This window comes from Microcebus murinus, chromosome 21, assembly GCF_040939455.1.
Source record: "Microcebus murinus isolate Inina chromosome 21, M.murinus_Inina_mat1.0, whole genome shotgun sequence".
Classification (NCBI taxonomy): Eukaryota; Metazoa; Chordata; class Mammalia; order Primates; family Cheirogaleidae; genus Microcebus; species Microcebus murinus.
In genome coordinates, this window is record NC_134124.1 from 16,312,291 (window position 1) to 16,334,560 (window position 22,270).

Here is a 22,270-nt window from a genome sequence, read left to right on the forward strand (position 1 = left end):
ACTTGGATCAGGTTGGAATAGGAAAATTAGTCTGCCATATCACTTGCCATGTGGTCTTTGTAAGGTAATTTCCTTTCTTTGACAGTTCTGAATTGGCCCCAACACAAATATCAACTGCCTTTTACTCTGAGAGCTGTTTTGTTTGCCACTCAGATGTGGTTGCAACTCTGGATGTATGTGTGTGCTTTTGATATAGAAGGAAGGTGTCTAGTCAGCTTCAGTGGTTTTGTAAATTTCCAGCCCCTAGGTTCCCTTCATGTGCATTCTATCACTTAGGTAAATCCCAAGTCTTCTCTGTAATATTTTCCTTTTGATTGGCAACATTGGGTATTTATTAAAAGCCACAAACTTTTTCTTAGTTTACATTAATTAACAGGTATGTGAAATCTTATATTTTGAAGTAGACTTAAATTCACTATTACAGAATAATTTAAGTTTAGAATACTTTCTTTCCTTCTTTTCAAATTTTTAAAATTTATTTATTTTTTTCCTTTTTTTTTTAGAGACAGGGTCTTGCTTTGTTGCCTGGGCTGGAGTGCAGTGATGTGATCATAGCTCACTATAGCCTTGAATTCCTGAGCTCAAGTGATCCTCCTGGCTCAGCCTCTTGCATAGCTAGGGCTATAGGTGTGCTCCTGGCCAGCTAATTTTTCTTATTTTTTTGTAGAGACAGGGTCTTACTATATTGCCGAGGCTAGTCTTGAACTCTTGAACTCCTGGCCCCAAGCAGTCCTCCTCCCTCGGCCCCGCCAAAGTGCTAGGATTACAGGTGTGAGCTACCAAGCCTGGCTCTTTTCTTTCTTAGATATATATATACACACACACACACACACACACACATATATATACATACATACACATTTCTTATAAAACATTTGAAAATTTTTATAGATAGTTATAAAGGGAGAGTAGCAACCATCACTCCTCCTTACCCCGTGACATTTCAATAAGTAGTCTTTCAGACTTCTTTCTGTGCTGGCATCATCCAACTGTGTACTTGTGTATATAGCTCTTAAATGCTTTTATCACTTGGTAGTATTGTTAGTCGTAAACCTGGTTCTCGGTGTTTCTAATACACAGTGCTAGAAGCTGCACAGAAGAGTGTGGCAAGTACTGGACTTGACCATGACACTCAGCCTTTGGTGGGTTGATGACTGCCAACTGGCAATCCAGAGGGCTTGTTTAAAGCATAACTCTACAGATTCCCCAGGAAACTCTTTCCTCAAGTTCCTTCAGGACACAGGACCTCAGGATTTGGCTGGGATTCAAAAGCACTAAATAATTTGCTCTGATCCACAGGTACCAAGTGGCCCAGCCAACAGGACACCTCAGGTGAAAGTTGTTGAAGTCAAGCCTGATATGTTTCCTCCATATAAGTACAGCTGCACTGTCACATTGGTAAGTGTGCAGCCAAGAGATGGGTTGACATGGGGTGGTTTTGATTTTGTGGTTGAGGGTGAGTAGGTGGCTGAGGGGAGAGGGTGATGGTAGCTGGGAGTGAGAGCAGGGTCAAGTATAGATCATCGACGCTGAACATCCCATCCCTGATACAAAGGATAGCTACTGGGTGAATCTGTTAGGTTGTTTTAATCCCCCCTTCAGGTGACATTTATAAAGTGTAGGCCAGCTAAGATTAGTATATTTTTATTGAGAGTTGTCAGAGATAAAAATTCAGTCCAGATTTAGCATTCAGCAGTCTCTGAACCTTTTTTGCCTGGAAAGTGTATTCCACAGATAAGTTTAGGTAATATTGCATTTTCCTCACTAAAACAGAGTCACATTTAATATTAGTATCTTATTTCTTTTTGGGGGGATAGGATCTTACTATCTTGCTCAGGCTGGTCTTGAACTCCTGGGCTCAGGTGATCCTCCTGCCTCAGTCTTAGCTGGGATTATAGGTGTGAGCTACTGAGCCTGTTATACTAGCATCTTGAAGGGTTTGAGAAGTACTTTAGTAAAGCAACTTATTTTGTTTAGCCTACCATTCCCCACAAGGGTTTTTGCACACACCCCCTTTTATTTTTAATATAGCACATGTTAACATTTCAGTCAATGAATGTGTGACTTTGAGAATCATCCTTTGCAGGTTAGGGAGCACAGCAGTGGAGTAAATGCTAGACAGTGGAAGTCTGAATTTAGTACCAGCTCTGCCACTAGCATGCCATGTGCCTCTGGGCAAGGCTTTTGCCTTCTCTGGTCTTCAGTTTCACCATCTATAAAATGTTGCATTGGTTTGGATGTCTTTGGGGATTATATCACTCTTCATATTCTCTAATTCTGTTGATTCTTAACCATCAGACAGATATCTTTTGGCAATTTCTCTGGCTGGTTTCATTAAGATGAATAGATTTTGAGAGAGCAGCTAGAATTTTTTAAAAATTCTCACCTTATAACGGCAGACAGGTTTAGAAAGGGTCATTCATCTCAAAATATTTGTGGAATACCTATCATGTGTCAAGCTCTGTGCTGGGGATTCACTAGTGAACAAGGTAGCACAGTTAAGGTGAGTTAATGCCTAGCCTGGCCTGATCCCTAAGGAGGATGTACCTCTTATCCTGGGGATTTGCTTGGGTTTGTTTTTCCAATGACCTGATTATAATCAGTACCTTCTCCATGCCCTACATCCTGTCACTCTCCACTCCTTTTGGCTACAGGATGCCACTAGATTTGCCATCTTGTGGGAACTGCCTAGGACCTCTCTTTGGCGATTAGACAGTAACTTATCATAGGAGCTTAGGTGCTTGAGTTTTGACCTTAAATAGTCCAGAAGTCACATTTTGTCTTTAGGCAGAGCTTGAAAACTTTAGTTTACCCCAGTATCTAGTACTCCTTATTCACAGAGACCTGCTTTACTTTGCCAACTGCCTGCACCCTGAAGATGTTTGAATTCCAGACCCTTGAAAGTCACCTCTCTTGTTTCACAGCAGATAGGGAGGGACTGTGTTTGCCGAAATTATACAGCCTGTATTAAATTGAAAAGGGTTAATTACAGAAAGGGATCTTGCTTCAAGGCTCTTTGTAAGTTAGGCTAAATCTGACTTGGAATTGCCACTCTTTTCTGATTTACTGGCAGCTGTTCATCTTGGTTCTGAACTCTGTATAGGTTTAACTTTTGTGCAATTGAATGCTGGTCTTGTTTTTTTAGGATTTGGGCCTGGCTACATCCAGAGGCCGGGGAAAGTGCAAGAATCCCTCTTGTAGCTATGTCTATACCAACCGGCACAAACCTCGGATCTGCCCCAGCTGTGGTTTTAACCTTGCCAAAGACCGAACTGAGAAAACTACTAAGGCTGTTGTGAGTTCCCTCCCCAAACATAACCCCTGGCCTTGGGTTGGGCTCTGTTAGCAAACCTGTTTTAGTAGAAATGAAGGGATTTTTAAATACATGATAGTCTTAGGTTATTAAGTATGGAATGTCTGATTTCCTTAAGTACTAAGTTTGGAAGTTGATATCTCCTGACATTTCACTTTAACACTTGTTTTATTTCTATTGTGAAGGTACATCCTCAGTCTTTCAAATGCACATTTTGGCTTGTGATTATCTTTCAAAAATTTTTTAGATCAATTTTTGTGGAACCATGGATTTGGGTTATTTTCGAATATGAGTTCCATCGTGGAACCATGCAACACAGATAGCTTGAAATATCTAGTGTTTGGAAAATGTGTGGCTAATGAATGCATAGTATGTTGATGGTTTGTGAGAAGTTCTGTTCTTGAAAATGAGCCACATGGACCATCAGAGACCAAGGTAAATAATGATGAGCTAAAAGCTGTAATGGAAGCTAATCCATCTTAACCTATGTGTGAATTAGCAGCAAGATTTGATGTTGTTATTCCAACAATTTTGGACCATTTGAAACAAGTCAGCAAGGAAAAGAATGCTGGATAGATGGGTTCTACATGAATTAAACAAGTGTCAGCAGAGAAATTGTCTCGAAGCTTGCCTTTCTTTGCTGTCATGTCATAAAGGCAAAATATTTCTACACTGTATTTTACGTGTGATGAAAAATGGATTCTTTTTGACAATCGAAAGCATTCAGCACCATGGTTGGATAAAGGTGAAGTGCCAAAACGCAGTCCAAAACCGAATATTCACCCCAAAAAAGCTAATGATATCTGTTTGGTGGTCTAGTGCTGGTATTATCCACTACAGCTTCGTGAAAACTGATCAGTCGATTACAGCGGAAGTCTACTGCAAACCATTTGGACAAAATGATGAAGATGCTTGTGATTAAGCAGCCAAGATTGGTCAGCAAAGACAGGCCAATTCTCTTGAAAGACTATACTCGATCACATGTCACACAAACAATGCTGCTAAAACTATAGACTTGGAACCTCTCTGTCATCTACTGTATTCACCAGACCTTGCACCAACTGTCTACCACTTCTTATAAGGAAAAATATTCAATTATTAAGCTGTGGAAAATACCTTTTGTGATTTCATTACTACTTATTCTCCAGGCTTCTTTGCTGCTGACATAAGCTACTGTTAAGATGCCAAAAGTATGTCAACAGTTCAGGCACATACTTTGATTACTGCTTCTTATTTGTGATATAAACTACACTTTTGATTTGAAATCAGACGTTTCATATTTAATGACCTAATATTTAGACCAGGGGTCCTCAGACTTTTTAAACAGAGGGCCAGTTCACTGTCCCTCAGACCGTTGGAGGGCTGTTGGAGAGTGTGGTGCACATTCCACACATGCCCACTGTGGGCCCCGGACGAGTTGGCCTGCTAAGCCGGACAGGCAGCTGCGGCAAAAACACTTGGCAGGCCGGATAAATGTCCTCGGTGAGCCGCATGTGGCCCACGGGTCGTAGTTTGAGTACGCCTGATTTAGACCATCAGAACTGGAACCAGGCTATAAGTTCCAAACCTGTGCAAGTGCCTTCCTCTCTGGGCCTCCTTGTCCCCATTGCCAGGGGGAGGGCTTGACCAGGTACCTTGCTTGATCTCTGAGAACCAAGAGTTCATTCACTAAAGCAAATGGTGGCATAGGCTTTAAATACAATTCAGAAGAAGAGAGGGGTGAAAGGGTTGCATCCTCTTAGCTCTGAAGCCTGGCACAGGACCTGTAAGTTGATCTATGCTTTGGGTAAATAGAGAATGCTAACCCCAAGACTTTGTAGATTAGATCGCCACTTCTCTCTTCAGTTTCCCTGCAGAGCTTTAGGCTAATCACAAAGCTTTACTTCTTTTTTTTTTTTTTTTTTTATATATATATCAGTTGGCCAATTAATTTCTTTCTATTTATAGTAGAGACGGGGTCTCACTCTTGCTCAGGCTGGTTTTGAACTCCTGACCTTGAGCAATCCGCCCGCCTCGGCCTCCCAAGAGCTAGGATTACAGGCGTGAGCCACCGCGCCCGGCCACAAAGCTTTACTTCTAGCAGTCTTGGCAAACCTGCTGTCTGAAGTTGGACCTAGCTACTTAGATAGTAAAATACATTTCATTTGGCTCTGTAGGGCTCTTTTAAAAATTATTATTAGAACCAGGAAAAATGGGCATTTTCAGAGGTCCCCAGAATTTCCACACATGAGTATTTTAAAGTAAACAGAAAGTGATAGCATTTGAGGCAGCAAATGAAAAGACTAAAATTAATATAAGAAGAGAAATGTCACTGATCTGCCTTGCGGGGAGAGGGAGTGGCACACAGAACAGATTAGGATCTGAGATGGACCTTGACACTTGACAGATGGATTGGATGGCAGGATTTGGATGGAAGGCATGCCATACTTAAGGACAAGCATGAGCAAAAGTGAAGTGTTCCATTTGGCTGGAGGAGAAGGTGTGTGGGGAGCAGTGGTGGTAAGGAAAATAAGACGTGAGAAGCATGTTGGAACCACGTCATGGAAGGTCTTGAATGCCAGGCTAGGCAGTTCTTTAGTCTGTGGATTCCCAATATCCTTGAGCTAGGGAGAGGCCTAGAGGAAGGTTGTTTCAGGAGGGAGACTTAATGGGGATTTGGAAGTAGAAAGGGCTAGAGAGAGAGGGAAAACTGCTTTAAGCTTTTTCTTTTTTTTTTTTTTTTTTTTTTTTTGAGACAGAGTCTCACTATGTTGCCTGGGCTAGAGTGCCATGGCGTCAGCCTAGCTCTCAGCAACCTCAAACTCGTGGGTTCAAGCAGTCCTCCTGCCTCAGCCTCCCAAGTAGCTGGAACTACAGGCATGCGCCACCATGCCCGGCTAATTTTTTCTATATATTTTTAATTGTCCAGATAATTTCTATTTTTAGTAAAAACGGGGTCTTGTTCTTGTTCAGGCTAGTTTCGAACTCCAGACCTTGAGCGATCCTCCTGCCTTGGTCTCCCAAAGTGTTAGGATTACAGGCGTGAGCCACCGCGCCTGGCCCAAGGTCTTTCTTTTTTTTTTTTTTTTTTTTGAGACAGAGTCTCGCTTTGTTGCCTAGGCTAGAGTGAGTGCCGTGGCGTCAGCCTAGCTCACAGCAACCTCAAACTCCTGGGCTCAAGCAATCCTACTGCCTCAGCCTCCCAAGTAGCTGGGACTACAGGCATGAGCCACCATGCCCGGCTAATTTTTTCTATATATATTAGTTGGCCAATTAGTTTCTTTCTATTTATAGTAGAGACGGGGTCTCGCTCTTGCTCAGGCTGGTTTCGAACTCCCGACCTCGAGCAATCCGCCCGCCTCGGCCTCCCAGAGAGCTAGGATTACAGGCGTGAGCCACCGCGCCCGGCCCCAAGGTCTTTCTTTACGTATGAACTAGGGCTTTTCTGGTGATGAATCTCATCCCTGGTCTCCAGATCTGTTTTGGTGCTCGACGTAGTGTTCTGAGGTTGTGGTCCTTGTGAGAAAAAGTGTGTGGCACTGATGGCTTAGTGAAGAAAACACCAGGACTAGGAATTGAGAGGCCTGGCTGGAAGTGACCCTGAGTTGGAAGCTTCCCTTCCCGAGCTTTAGTTTCCCCATTGGTAAAACAAAGCAGGCAAGGTGGGTTAGATCTGGGCATCTGGGCATTTTACTCTGAGCCAGGAGCCCTGGAGAAGACTCAGAATTGAGTCATGGAGTCTATAAACGCCCAAAATTGCATGCAAAATGGGCCCATAGCTTCCATCAGATTCTCTTGCTCTGCTGGAAGCCCTCTGCAGGAAGTGAGCTTGCTTCCTGGATTTTCCATGAGTTAAAGGTGCTCCTCTTTCCACAGTATTGATCATACCCTATACTGACTCCTTCTCTTGATTTCCTATGAGACCATAATCTCTTCTACTGCAAGTATATCTGTTTTCTCCACACCTTCAAACCCTGGAACTTGCCCTCAGTTGTGTCGATCTATAAATTATGGGATGGAATTGCCTTTTTTGTATAGGTAGATGCTCTGAGTATTCTTTTCTCTTTCCATTTTTCATTTTAGCTATTTGTGAGGTTTGCAGTAGGGAAAAATGGAACACTTCCCCTATCTAGGATGATGAATTAACTTTCCACATTAGGTAGGAATTGTTGGGGATCTCTTGCCAATTGATGTTAAATCCCACTCTTACTTATATTCCTCTATCTTTGGCTAACTGATAGCTGCCCACTCCCAGGACCCTCGTATTCAGACCTTCTCTTATTAATCAGACACTCCCTCACCCTCTGATCTCCTAAAGCTTGGAGAAAGTAAAGTGTATGTTACTGTTTTCCACAAAACTGGTCAGGAACCAAGGAGCCCTTGTGTGTATTGCCCTTTGGAGCCCCCTGGTGACCAAACATTTCCCATGCAGTTTGTCTCCAGCCCATTGTAATTAAGACCACAACATCTCTGAGCTGGAATAAGTCTTCATACTTTTCTATCTATCTTCTCTGACTCAGAGGCAAAGGGTACTACTGTTCCCGCCAAATGATCTTCTAGCTCTTAGTTCAACATAGTCATGGCTGGGAACACACAGCTTCAGGGCAGCTCATTCTATTGTCAGCTCTTCTGTAGCCATTCATTCATTCTTTCATCTAGCATATATTGAATGCCCATTATGGGCCAGGCTTTCAGAGATGAGTAGGACATGGCCCATTCTCTTAAGGAACTTTCAATCTAGTCGGGGAGAAAGATAAGTAACTTAACTATTACAAACAAAAGTTGTTACAGGTATGCAGAGTTAATCAAAAGCTCCTCCTTGTTATTAAGTGTCTGTCTATTTTTGTGTTGGCAATAAAAGTATATCTGAGGCTGAGCGATTTATAAAGAAAAGAGGTTTAAAGAAGATGGCACCAGCATTTGCTTTCTGAGAGGGCTTCAGGCTGCTTCCACTCTTGGTGGAAGGTGAAGGGGCTCTGTTGTGTGCAGAGATTACATGGCAAGAGAGGAAGCAAGGGTTGGGGGAGGTCCAGGCTCTTTTTAACAACCAGCTCTGAGGAGCTAATAGAGTGAGAACTCCCTGCTCCTCAGGGTATTAATCTGTTTGTGAGGGAATCTGCCCCCGTGACCCAAACAACTCCCGCTAGGCCCCACCTCCAACATTGGGGACCAAATTTCAACATGAGATTTGGAGGGTACACACATCCAAACTATCGCATTAAGCAATTCACTGCTACAAAGCAATGTATAACATGTCCAGCAAATATTTGTCAGCATCTTTTGTATGCCCCTGGCCTCATGCTGGTAATGAGAATCAGTAAATAAGCAGGCACTCTATTCTGACTGAAGAGGGAGGACAGCTATAAGATAATGAGGTCTGCAGTAAAATTGTGATCTCAGGGAACACAAAGGAGGGATTTATACTACATTGGTAAAAAGGATCAGGGAGGAACCTCCATTGAAAAGAGACCTCCTTGAGAAGGATGTATTTTTACTTTTTTATTTTTTTAAATTTTTTTGGTGATTTTCCTAAAAGATGATCTTATGGGACATGTTTTTAACAAGTGAGAATGTTAAACATATTTTTAACAATTTGAGAACATTGTTCCTGGAAGTCTCTGACTGGTGTATAAAATTCCTTTGTACCCTGAAGAATTAAAGACAAATATTTAAGCAGTACAGTTAATTATTTATGTATCAAAAGTACTAATCATAGAGATTTCATTGCATCACAAGCATTATGCTAAGTGTTTTGCATGCAATATCTCTCTTAATCTCAGTTCTAGGAGATTACTAGTATTTTTATGCCCCATTTCACAGATAAGGAAATTTAGGCTCCAAAAGATTAAGTAAATTGCCTTAGGTATCCCATGTAGAGTGTTAAGTGGCATATCCAGAACCAAAACACAGGTCTACTATCCTCCAGATCTCATATGCATGGGAGCTGGCTATTGAGTCCATTACCAAGAGGTATATAGAATTCTTTCATTTTACTGGTACAGGTTGAATATCCTTATCTAAAATGCTTGAGACCATAAGTGTTTGGGATTTGGGATTTTTTCACATTTTGGAATATTTGCCAAGTACATACCAATTGAGCATCCCTAATCCAAAAAATCTAAAATCTGAAATGCTCCAGTGACTATTTCCCTGGAGTGTCTTATTGGTGCTGAGAAAATTCTAGATTTTGGAGCATTTCAGATTTTCAGATTAGGGATGCTCAACCTATAAAGAACTGAGCCCCAGAGAGAGAAAGCAGCAGCCTTTAAGTCACACAGTGTTATTAGCTGAGTCAGTCAGGAACCCAGGTTTCTTACCTCTCAGTCATGAGCCCCATCACGCTTCTACTCACAGACTTTTCATTATTTTAGCCTGAGGCTGGCACTTTGTGCCCTGGGTACTTGCTGATTAATCCACTCTCTTCCCAGGAGGCAAGCTCACCACTCCCAGATGTGCTGAATGCCACAGAACCTCTGAGTGTGGCCCAGAAGGAAATCCAGCGCCAGTCCACGCTGCAGCTGTTGCGCAAAGTCTTGCAGATTCCCGAGAATGAGTCAGAGTTGGCCGAAGTCTTTGCCTTGATTCATGAACTCAACAGCTCTCGACTTATTCTGTCCAACGTGAGTGAGGAGACGGTGACCATTGAGCAAACTTCTTGGTCGAATTACTATGAGTCTCCATCCACGCAGTGCCTTCTCTGTAGCAGCCCATTATTCAAAGGAGGACAAAAGTAAGTACCCTTTCACTCTGCCCCTAGTTGTCCCATCCCACTTGGCCCTTTCTCAGACAACTTTTAAGCTATAAACTGTGAAGATGTTTTATTCTCTGCTTTTCTTAGGCTTCCTTTACCTCTCCAATTGCTAGAAGTAAAATAATAATAATTAGTAATTGTCATTTCTATTGAAATGCCTGAAAGTTATCACCAGCTTACAATTTAGTTTACATCCAACTACCTAGCATAATGTTTGGGTTTGGGAGTTCACTGAGATTGGTTAAATTATGTCATAAATTCAGAGTTATTTGCCTGTTGCATTAAAATCTTAAGAATTTTGGCATTGATCAGTGAGCTCTAGAACTGCATAAAGAGGTTGATTTCTCTTCTGTTTTTTGTTGGTGATGTTTTTGGTACCAGCTCTCTGGCTGGGCCCCAGGAGTGCTGGCTGCTGACTGCAAGCCGGCTGCAGACAGTGACTGCCCAGGTGAAGATGTGTCTGAACCCCCATTGTCTGGCCCTGCACAGCTTCATGGACATCTACACGGGTCAGTGTCAACCTTTTCTTCTCTCAGAGCACCCCAAAGCAGGCTTGAGAATTGCCTCTGTGGGTCAGACCTCTGGTCCTTTGAGCACTGGACTCTCTCTCAGATGGGGCTTCTGAGGAAGAGAGGATCTTCCTTCTGGGTGTCCCAGCCCGGGAAATGACATTTATCTCTCAGTGTTAGGACCTTTATCTGGGACCTTTAAAACAAAGTTAATTTTTAAAACTTTTTATTTTATTTATATGTTTTATTGATAGAGATAGGATCTTGCTCTGTAACCCAGGCTAGATTGCAGTGACATCATCACAGCTCACTGCAGCCTTATACTCCTGGACTTGAGTGATCCTCCTGCCTCAGCCTCCCAAGTAGCTGGAACTGCAGGTGTGTGCCACCATTCACGGCTAATTTTTTTTTGGTAGAGATGGAATCTCATTATGTTTCCCAGGCTGGTCTCAAACTCCTGGACTCAAGCCATCCTTCTACCTTGGCCTCCCAAAGTGCTGGGATTACAGGCATGAGCCACCATACCTGGGCTATAATTTATTTTAAAATTCATGTATATAGTAAAATTTACTTTGTTGTTTAGTTCTGTGAGTTCTGACAGATGCACCAAGTTGTGTAACTGCCACCACAATCAATATACAGAACAGTTCCATCACCCCAAAACATTCTCTTGTACTATTCTTTTGTAGTTAAACCCACCCCTCCTGCCTAACATCTGGTAGCCATTTGATCTCTTCTTTATCCCTACGGTTTTCTCTTTTCCAGAGTGTCGTGTAAATGCTATAATAGTATATAATCTCGAGTCTGAGATTCATCCATGTTGATTATTTATCATTGGTTTGTTCCTTTTTATTGTTGAGTAGCTTTTCATTGTATGGCTGTAGGGAAGTGTTTCTCTTTTTGTTGGGGGAGAGGAGAAGAAATCTGTCCATATTTTATTATTTGCTTTTTTTTTTTTTTTTTTTTGTGAGACAGTCTCACTCTGTTGCCCAGGCTAGAGTGAGTGCCGTGGTGTCAGTCTAGCTCACGGCAACCTCAAACTCCTGGGCTCAAGTGATCCTCTTGCCTCAGCCTCCCGCGTAGCTGGGACTACAGGCATGCGCCACCATGCCGGCTAATTTTTTCTATATATATATTAGTTGGCCAATTAATTTCTTTCTATTTATAGTAGAGACGGGGTCTCGCTCTTGCTCAGGCTGGTTTCGAACTCCTGACCTTGAGCAATCCACCCGCCTCAGCCTCCCAGAGAGCTAGGATATTTGCTTTTTTTATTTAACGATGTATTATGGACAACTTTGGGCCAGAACAGTTATGTCCACTTTATTTTTTTTTTAACAACTCTGGTCAATTTAGCAACCACTTTATTCCTTTTAATGATAACTAGTTTTCCACTTTATGAATGCACCATAATTTAATTAACTGTACTCCTGTTGGTGGGCATTTAGTTTGTTTATTTTGTGAGAGACAGGGTCTCACTACTTTTCCCAGGCTGGTCTTGAACTACTGAGCTCAGGCAATCCTTCCATGTAACTGGGACTACAAGTATGCACCACCACCTGGCTAAGTTATGTTCTGCGTTTTGCCATTGTGTATGTATGATGTTACATGAATTACCTTGTTGCCTCTTTTTAACCTACAGGTCTCTTTAATGTGGGAAACAAGCTGCTAGTAAGCTTGGACTTGCTTTTTGCAATCAGAAACCAGATCAAGCTGGGAGAGGACCCCAGGGTGTCTGTCAGTGTTGTTCTGAAGTCAGTGCAGGAGCAGACAGGTAAAAGTTGTCTTCCTCTCTTTTCCAAAGTTAGGCCTAAGCTCCCTGGGAATTTTCAGTGATGAACTTAGGTTGAACGAGTCAATTTGGAGAAGAGTCTGATGTTTTAAAAAGGAGGTATTCTTGACTTCCTAATGCATGCTTCCTTTTGAATTTTTATAATTGCCGAAGTAACTTTGGAAAGCATTTTCCATGTATCCAGGGGCCCATAGCAAGGGATTATATTTGACTTTAGAAGCACATTGTTTAGTCATAGGTAGATGTAGTGCCACTACATCATGTAAGACTCATTCTGAATCCACAGCTCCTGGCTGTCTGCTACCAGTCCCCAGGTTTGTGCTGAGACCTGAGTGTGGAGCCCTGCCTCCTTATTATCTAGAAATGTTTTCCCTTTGCTCTTTTTACTTGTGTTTGTGCTTTTCCCACTCCATTCCTACAGGCTTCAGTCCCCTTGTACCTTGCTTGCTGTGAGGACAGATAGAATAGAACAAAGGTGCTAGAGTCACACAGGCCTGAGTCTTGCCTCTGCCACTTAGTGGCAGTGTGATTTTAAGCAAATTATTCTCTGTGCCTCTGTTTCTCCAGTTATAAAATGGGGATAGTAATAGCTTCTGATTCATAAAGAATTAAATTCACATGAGAATTAGATAGGTATTCAGCACTCTCAGCACAGCATCTAATATCTAGTAGATACTTAGTACAAGGGAGCTATGACTCTGATTGGAATTGCTCATCTGAGCACTAGAAGGCCAGGTGCCTGACCGGTAGAGTAGTTAGTACTCTTGGGTGTTTTTAGAGGATAATTAGTCTTGTATAGGCTGTTCTTATCGGCCACTGGCTCATCCCTAGTGGCTTCAGGGTCAATTTTTTTTTACCTTTTCAGTGCTCTTGCTCTCTTTCCAGAGAAGACCCTGACCTCAGAGGAGCTGCATCAGCTGCAGGAGCTGCTATGCAATGGTTATTGGGCTTTTGAGTGCCTCACTGTCCGAGACTACAATGACATGATCTGTGGTATCTGTGGTGTGGCCCCCAAAGTGGAAATGGCTCAGAGGAGTGAAGAGAATGTGCTGGCACTAAAGAGTGTGGAGGTGAGTGTCTCTCAGCCACTGTGGGTGACCTTCAGAACTTTCATCTCATTGTGGCAACCACCTTCCTTCATGGTACCCAGGGGTAGCTAGCTCCAGTCCCATCCAGGTAAGGCAAGTGGCTTTTTCCTACCATAGCCCAGGGTTTCATCTAAGAAAAGCCAGATGGAGATAGAGGCATTTACTTATTCCGTTACTTATTCAACAAATGTATTGAGCATGAATTAAATGCACTTTTTAGATACCTGTGAGATAGCAGTAAAAAAAACCAGTTTCTCTCCTTATGGAACTCACATTCTGGTTTAGGGGAGACAGGAAACAAATACTTATCAGGCAGTGCTGTGAAGCTGGGTGAGGAGAAGAGAACAGTGTGGTGGAAAAGGGCATTCCTGGCTGGGCGTGGTGGCTCACGCATGTAATCCTAGCACTCTGGGAGGCTGAGGCGGGCGGATTGCTCAAGGTCTGGAGTTCAAAACCAGCCTGAGCAAGAGCGAGACCCTGTCTCCACAATAAATAGGAAGAAATTAATTGGCCAACTAAAAATATATAGAAAAAAATATATATATATAGAAACAATCAGCCGGGCATGGTGCACATGCCTGTAGTCCCAGCTACTTGGGAGGCTGAGGCAGCAGGATTGCTTGAGCCCAGGAGTTTTAGGTTGCTGTGAGCTAGGCTGACGCCATGGCACTCACTCTAACCTGGGCAACACAGCGAGACTCTGTCTCAAAAAAAAAAAAAAAGGGCATTCCTGTTTTATAGAGGGCAGTCAGAGAAGTTCTCTCTCACAGTGGCATATGAGTGGAGTACTGAAACTCATATAGCTTTGGGGAGGAACATTCCAGGCAGAGGGAGCAGCAAGAACAGGGTCTGAGGCAGGCTTGCTAGGCATGATTGAAGAGCAGCAAGGAGACCAGTGTGGCTGGAGTGTGTGGGTGACGTGGGAGTGGTAGGATGTGTTAGGTCCAGAAGCAGTGGGAAGGCTGGACCCTGTGTAGGGTTGCTTGGTTCATTTTAAGTACTTACACAGAGAAAAATGGGGTTGGAGGAAAAGAGTGACTTGAGTTCTGAACTAAAAAGGTTTCACACAAAGGTAATAGCCAAATAAAGATGGCTTCATGGATTAATTTAGCAAATATCCAAGAAATGTAAGATTCCGATCATAGAAGAATAGCAAAAGCGAGTATATTTCTCCAATTCATTGTATTAAGGCCATAGAGCTTGAAAACAAAACCAGACATTTAATATAACAGGAGAAATTGGGGCTGATTTTACTAATGAATATAGATGCCAAAGTCCTGAATGGGATAATAGCAAATCAGACCTAATAGTGAGTAAAGTAATACATCATGACCAAGTTTATCCTAAGAAAGCAAGGCTGTTTCAACAGTAGGAATCATGTTAATATAATTCACTACTTAACAGATTAGAGGAGAAAACACACATGATTACTTGATTAGGTATAAAAAAGAAATAGCCTTCAGTATGATTCATCACCCATTTATGATAAAACTCTTACAAACTGAGAATAGTAGGGAATCTTCCTTAGCCTATAGAGTTTAAAAAAAAAAAAATCCATGATTATGCCAAGAGGTCTGGTCTGCACTCTGCTGGTCTGGAGTGCCTTTTGAGTATGCTAATAGTTGCATAGGGGTGTAAAGTTTTTGTCTTTGAATTCTGTCATAGTAAACAAGAGGACTGGGATGTGAAGTGACTGTAGGCACTGGGCCTGCATCTCCTGTGCTCACTGCTGGGGCAAGTGTGAACCTCTAAAAAACTGCTTTCATGTGTATTGGCATGGCCAGCTAGATGTATTAGGTTTAATGTGCAGTCCTGTCTTTTCTTCCCAATTAACAAACTCTTTTCTTTTGTGTTATCTCACCAAGAGGCTATTTCTAGACTCTTTAACATCTGTTTACCTAATGGTCATATTAATAAATTGCAGCTAAGATGAATTGAGCATTTTATTACTTATGCCATCATGTTCTTACTCTCTGCTCAGTGCTTTAGTGTATGATTAATTCTCACCACAACCCTGTGTGGTTTTTATAGATAGGCACTGAGACCCAGAGGGCTTGCCCAAGCCCACCCAGGGAGGGGGTGGGGCTGAGATTGTCTTTGCTGGGTCTGGCTAGCTGACTGCAGAGCCTGTGCTCCTGACACTGCCATGCTCACCAGCACCTCCTGGGACTCCAAGCTCTGGTTTTTCTAATCACATCTGGCCATAGTGAGTTTATGGTTTCCAGAATAGACAGAGGCCTGCCTTCCTGCAAAGATCACATCTCCTAGTCCTGCTTGGCACCTGCCTTGTCCCAATCAAGGCTCCTCTGTCACAGGGTGGAGTTGGCGTTCTATTCACTCTTTTACATGTTTCTTCCCTTCTCTGGTACTGGGGACTTCTTTCTTACAGACCTGGACTTTATTTTCTTTTCTTTTGCGTGTGGAGAGTGGTGTGGTGCCTGTGTTGGGAGGGTGGGGGTGGGGGTGGGAGTGGTATTCTAAAGACTGTGAACTAAAACAGGAAGTTACTGAACAAAACTAGCTTTTGTCCATGGGGAGACTTGTGGGCCTCTCCCCTCGGAAACCATAGAGAGGAGGCCCCTCGGGTCAGTTTGTATGCCCAGATGGCATTTCCTGTCCCCTTGCTCCTTGTGGAGAGGATGGGCTCAGTGGCCCCATTTCCTCAGGTGTGCCATTTACTTACAGCATGCACTAAGCACCCTGTGAGGTAGAGAACAAGGAGGAATGAGATGCAGGGAGATGGCTTTTGGGGGAGTGGTGGTTCTCAGACTTCAGTGGGTATAAGAATGACATAGGGCAGCAGTTCTCACACTTTTTAAAGTGGAGGGCTTGCTGGCCCCTGCTCTCAGGGTTTCTGACTGAGAGGATCTATTTTTTTTTTTTTTTTAATTCTCGCAGCTGTGTTCTCTATTGACACATGAGCCAAATGATCCACCGCTAAGAGTTATATGACTCAGAAGATCTAGAGGGGAGGCCAAGAATTAGCATTTCTAATAAGTTCTCATGTGATACTCAGGCTGCTTGCCCAGGGACCACCTTTTGAGAACCATTCACCTAAGGAAACTTTTTAAAATGCAAAATTAGGTATTTAGTTCATACAGATTAAGATGTGGCTCAGGTATTTGGCTAATTTTTTATTTTTTAAATTAAAAAAAGCATTTTTAAATTTTTTTTTTAGAGATGGGGGTCTCTCTGTGTTGCTCAGGCTGGTCTTGAACTCCTGGCCTTAAGCCATCCTCCTGCCTTGGCCTCCCAGGGTGCTAGGATTACAGGTGTGAGCCACTGTGCCCAGCCTAAATTTCTTAGAAGTAACCCATATGGCTCTGATCAAGGTAATAGGATCAGGGCACATATCGAGGACCATATAAGAGAACACTGCAAGAAGAAAAGTCAAATAACACAGTGCTAGATGCCAGTAATAAGTCAAATGCTTCATCAGGTAGAGGAAATAGCTGTGATGACAAGGTCTGGGGGTACTTTCCAGAGCAGATGAGGAATCCACAGGGCCTTGGAAAACAGCTGGAGTTTCACTAAATATAATTCCGATTATTCTTGCCAGCCACTTATAGGGAGTAATGACTTAGGATTTTGAGTTAGACCTATGTTCCCATTGTTCTGTCCCTTCCTCTAGTAGTCTCACCATAGACATCCCCTAGAGTTGTTTTTTAGCAGTGAATTAGAAAATATCTGGCAGATAACAGCACTCAGATGGTAGCTCCCATTTGATTGCAAGGCAGGGCAAATGACCATGAGTAAAGGTGTACAGGCAGAAGGGACTGAGGAACTACTCACATCTGTGAGAGTACTGTGGTATGGGAGAAAGAAATGTGGCCTAAGGGCAGTTGGGTACAAAGTTGTCAAATTCAGGGGCACCCTCGGAGGTGCATGACCATCAGACTCCTTCCCTTTGCTTTCCCTGTGTGTGTAATGCAGGGGTAAAGACTATTGTGTTGCTAATATTCTGTGCCTCCTGCAGTTTGACCTTCTTTATCCTGACCTTTTAGTTCACCTGGCCTGAATTCTTGGGCTCTAGTGAGGTAAACGTGGAGGACTTTTGGGCCACGATGGAAACAGAGGTGATCGAGCAGGTGGCGTTTCCTGCCAGCATCCCTATCACCAAGTTCGATGCCTCTGTTATTGCCCCTTTCTTCCCACCACTCATGAGAGGAGCTGTGGTCGTCAACACCGAGAAAGACAAAAACCTGGATGTGCAGCCAGTACCTGGTAAGGCCACCTGTTGGCTGACTGGGGTCAGGGAAGGGCTCAGCCAAGAGTCTGGGACATTGTCTACAGTAAGACAGGCACACCTAGAGCACTTCTAGAAACATAAGAGCCTGTGACAAAATCCCGTAGAGGGACACATAGCTCACTGTTAGCCTGGGACGCACTTGATATGCTGAGTAGAGAAATCCTGCAAAAAGTGCTGATGATAAGCCTTCAACCGCAAAGATTGTCATTGAGAAGGAGTAGGGAGCATTTGCCTTCAAAATGCGTCTTACAGATGGTTTTGCAGATAGTTTTTGTGTTATACATTGAGAAGCCGTGGACTGTCTATTAAGAGCATAGTTTTCTAATAACATGAGTTTGATTCCCAGCTATGCCACTTTAGTAGCTGTGTGATGACTTCTGGAAAATCCCTTCATTGCCCTGAGCCTCTGTTACTTCATTTACAAAAAGGGCATGATAATGATTACCCACCTCCTAGGTGGTGGTGAAGATTAAGTGAGCTAATATAGGTAGAGTGAGAACCTTCTACTTTTTTTTTTAATTGTAGCTCACAGTAAGAATACTTTTTGCATCATGACCCAGAATGATATCCATATATGTGCATGTGTGTATCTATAGCTGAAACAACTTTCACAAAACAATATATTTCTTTACCAAGTGCCATATACTTTATTTTCTGTTTTGTTTTATTTAAAAATTTCTGAATATGACCTTCTAAACTGACTTCGTAAGTACTTAATATGTTGTGATTCACTGGTTCTCAGCTGGTGCTTCCTAACATGAGATATTGAGGTCCCACCTCATATTTGTTATGTTAAGGTCCCCACATAGTCCTCTTGATTTATTCAGGTTCAGGAGCATAGTGTATAGAGAACATTTTAAAAATGAGAGCTCTTGCTCCTCTTGTTGCAGTGTGATAAGCATCTGAGATCTTGGTTCTGAGAAACCTTAGAAGAATTTGGATTAAAAGCTGACTCATTTTAAGGTTCTTTGCAGTGGCTGTCTGCAGGATATCTCACTTGAGATGTCCCAGGGCAGAAGGCCTGTTCTGAGAGACCAAGTATCTGCAGAAGTCATAGACCTGCCTTGAGTCCCTCCTCTGCCAGCTCCCAGGGTGGGGCTCAGTGCAGCCTACCCCATTCTTATCCTCACGTGTCAGGGCCTACCAGCAGCACTGCCCCCATCAACGCTGTTTCTCTTGCAGGCAGTGGCAGCGCCCTGGTGAGGCTGCTCCAGGAGGGCACCTGCAAGCTTGAGGAGATCGGCTCCTACAGTGAGGAGGAGCTGCGGCACCTGCTAACGCAGTGTGGCATCCCCTTTCGGACGGAAGACTCCAAGGTTAGTACTGGGGGCACTGGTGGAGATCGGGGCTTTGGGAACAGGCTGGTGGATCTGCTTTTCTGAGCAGGGATGTGCACACTTCTGGGCACCTGCCCATAGGATGCTGGCGTCAGGCCTAGGAGGTGGTTAGCAGCCAGATCGTGACATGCACCTGAGGCCTGGCCTCCAGTCATCTCCTCCTGTGGAAGGAGGGCCAGACACTCTCACTGTGTGTGACCTTGGAACTACCTTATTCTGAGCTTCATTTGCCTCATTTGTAAAATGGAAAATACCAACCTCATGAGGGGGATATAAGGAGTGTACTCTACACAGTGTCTAGTTATCACCTGTCCAGATTCCTAGAAAGTGGCTGCTGTTACATTCAGAGTGTGTATGTGTATATGTGTTTTATCCATACATTATTTACTTTCCCTCATATTTCTGTGCTGTTGAAAATATCATGCTTCCTTCAAGTTGAAATTCGAATCTTCCTCTTTGAAGATCTCTCTACTGTATAAACAGTAAAAGGACTTAGGCTCCAGAGTCTGGCAGCTTGACCAGTCTGGCTGGCTGTGTCTGTGACCTTATGCTTCTGGGGCATCTAGTTGCCCACCTATACCTAGAGGAGGTTGGACTGGTGAGACTTCAAGGCCCACTCTGGCCCTGGCAGTGTATTCTTTTGCTTTGGGTATTGAAGTGAGCAGTTGATGCTGAGTACCAGGTCTGGTCCCTTAGCATTCACCCTCTGTTTTTAATCTTGTCCTTCCATCCCAGGACCAGCTCTGCTTCTCCTTATTGGCCCTCTATGAATCTGTACAGAATGGAGCCAGAGCTAGACAGCCCCCACCTCATTTCACAGGCGGTAAAATCTACAAGGTGTGCCCCCACCAGGTAAAAGGATAACGGAGAGGGGGAACTTGGGGTAAATTTGGTAATGTTGGACTGCCCACACAGAGAACCTGATTAATCCAGCTCATTCCTTGAATGTTAGACTTAGGTCACTGGACAGCCTATGGGAGTGGCTGCCCATAGGTCAGGTGCCACTCCTTGAGCTAGGGAGAGAGCCTGAGTCTTCCATCGGTGTTTGTTAAGTACCCTACCACATGCTGGGCCCTGCATCAGCTGTGAAGGGTACAAAGGTGTCATTCCTCCCTAGTTAACCTCATACTTTAGTGGGGAAATAAATTCACCACAGCTTGTGACAGTAGTTCTGAAGGAACCAGAGAAGGGCCTGAGATAGTAAGAGGGAGGAAGCTGCTGTCTAGAAGGTAGCCAGAGAAGTCTGCAACCTGAAGGATAGGAACAGCCCCAGTTGTGAGCTAGGGAAGGAGTGACCATGAGGCCCTGAGTGGGGAAGCATAGTGAGCTAGGAGGAAGGAGGTTGGAAGGCTCCCCAGAGGCCAGATCATATAAAATTTTCTAGACCAAAGTAACAGTTTGGATTTTATTCTGAGCGTGATGAGGGATCTTTTGGATAGTTTTGAATGGGGGTGGTGACATGGTCTGATTTGGGTTTTAGGAAAATCACTCCACATTTCTGTGGAAGGGCTGTGGCACTGGGTTAACTCTGGGACAGATTGTGTACTCGATGATAGAATGGGCCCAGGAGGATACTGGGATAGAAAGCCTACTTAAGTACTGAATGGCTTAGGCTTAGCAGAGCCTTCAGTTTGCTGAGGTGTGTGGGTCAGCAGGGTGAAGAGAATCAGGTTATCAGCTATAACAAAAGCTGTGTCTGAGGGAGGTCCTTGATACCTCTACCTTGGGCAGATCAAAGCCCGCTTGAGAACTATATTCATGTACCTGGGCATCATGATAAGGAGCCATTGACATCACAGGGGTGTGAGAGCTATAGGTTTTGGGGCTGTGCTGGGAGTGGCATCACTTGGAGGTGACAGCAAAATGGATGTGAAGGCAGAGTTCTCCAGTGTACCCAGAGCTGTCCATCAGTTGAAGGGTGCTTGGGGACCCTGTCAGTGGGGTTGGTTACCAGACCACATCAGGGGTTTCCATCTGGGAAGCAAGCACACCAGGCTCTGGTGGGAAGCTTGCACAAAATACAGATGCTTAGACCTCACTCCAGAGATCTAATTACTTATAGTTGGGTTGGGGCCCAAGAATCTCCATTTTCAGCTATCTCTTAACTGCTGGTGCTGTGTAGCTAGTCTTGGGAACCAGTAGATGATGGTTGGTAGGGCGATGTGGAGGGAGTGGGGTCTAGAGGAGATGGTCTGAGGTGCCTTTCAGCCTAAGTTGAAGACAGAATATTTTAGCTTTTCTGTCAGAAGAGCAAGGATGAGATAGCAACTTCAATGAGGGACAAGAAGTAGGAGGGGAACAGAATGTCAGGGGCTCTGGCAGGATGGCCAAGGCTTCAGTCATGAACCTGATCGCTTATCTTCCTGGGAGAGTGAGCGAGGATTATGTACATAGTCAGTCTGTGGATTGGCTGCTCATCCCTGCACTGCCCTTTCATCTCCCAGGTGGTCTGTGGCTCCAAGTATCTTGTGCGGGGTGAGAGTGCCCGAGACCATGTGGATCTGCTTGCTTCCTCCCGCCATTGGCCACCAGTCTATGTAGTAGACATGGCCACACCAGTGGCCCTGTGTGCTGACCTCTGCTACCCAGAGCTGACCAACCAGATGTGGGGGAGGAACCAGGGCTGTTTCTCTAGCCCCATGGAGCCGCCTGTGGTGAGTTGCCTCTTGAGGAACTAGAATAAATTCCTCAGCCTGTGACCATATCTCACTCCTCTGGTTCTTTGGGAGGCCTCCTGGGTCTAGCATTCCTTTTTGCTCACACCAATGTTTTGTCTTGATGCTTTGGAACCAGCATTTACTCCATACATTTTTGCTGACCAACCCACATATGAATGTGTTTGAGACCACAGCATGTTATATAATGTGCCTAGGGTATCCCAGACATAGGTATCTGTGTTTAAAAAAAAAAAAAACAAAAAAAGGTTGCCTTCCAGATAAGCCTAGAAAATTGTTACCTTTGAGAGTCACTCTGCAAGCTGACATGTTAAAGGCCCTATCCAGCTCTGGAGTACACAGTTTAATTCACCCTGTCTTAGATTTGGCCATGAATATACCGCATGGCATGCCAGTTATGATCTTGAGGCACAGTGGTTTAGAAAATACTGACTTATGCAATCCTTTCTTTTTATTAAATGGGGTAACTAAAGCCCAGAGGGGGAAGTGGACTTGTCCAGAGTCACCCAGCAGATTAGTGGCAGAGCCTATGTCTGTGTCTTGGTACATTGTGCCAGGCACTATTTCTTACCAGAGGCAT

The 22,270-nt window shown here is 43.8% G+C and overlaps 1 protein-coding gene across 1 annotated transcript in view; it reads left to right on the forward strand.

Annotated features, from left to right (window-relative positions):
* HMGXB3 (HMG-box containing 3) overlaps positions 1-22,270 on the forward strand; it is a 46,707-nt gene that overhangs the window by 22,535 nt on the left and 1,902 nt on the right. The window contains exons 10-19 of the mRNA XM_012741555.3: positions 1,300-1,398; positions 3,146-3,295; positions 9,721-10,022; positions 10,425-10,552; positions 12,192-12,323; positions 13,227-13,411; positions 17,434-17,653; positions 18,861-18,994; positions 19,751-19,867; positions 21,460-21,669. Of these exons, the coding sequence (XP_012597009.2) occupies positions 1,300-1,398; positions 3,146-3,295; positions 9,721-10,022; positions 10,425-10,552; positions 12,192-12,323; positions 13,227-13,411; positions 17,434-17,653; positions 18,861-18,994; positions 19,751-19,867; positions 21,460-21,669 (1,677 nt within the window). The remainder of the gene's footprint in view (positions 1-1,299; positions 1,399-3,145; positions 3,296-9,720; positions 10,023-10,424; positions 10,553-12,191; positions 12,324-13,226; positions 13,412-17,433; positions 17,654-18,860; positions 18,995-19,750; positions 19,868-21,459; positions 21,670-22,270) is intronic.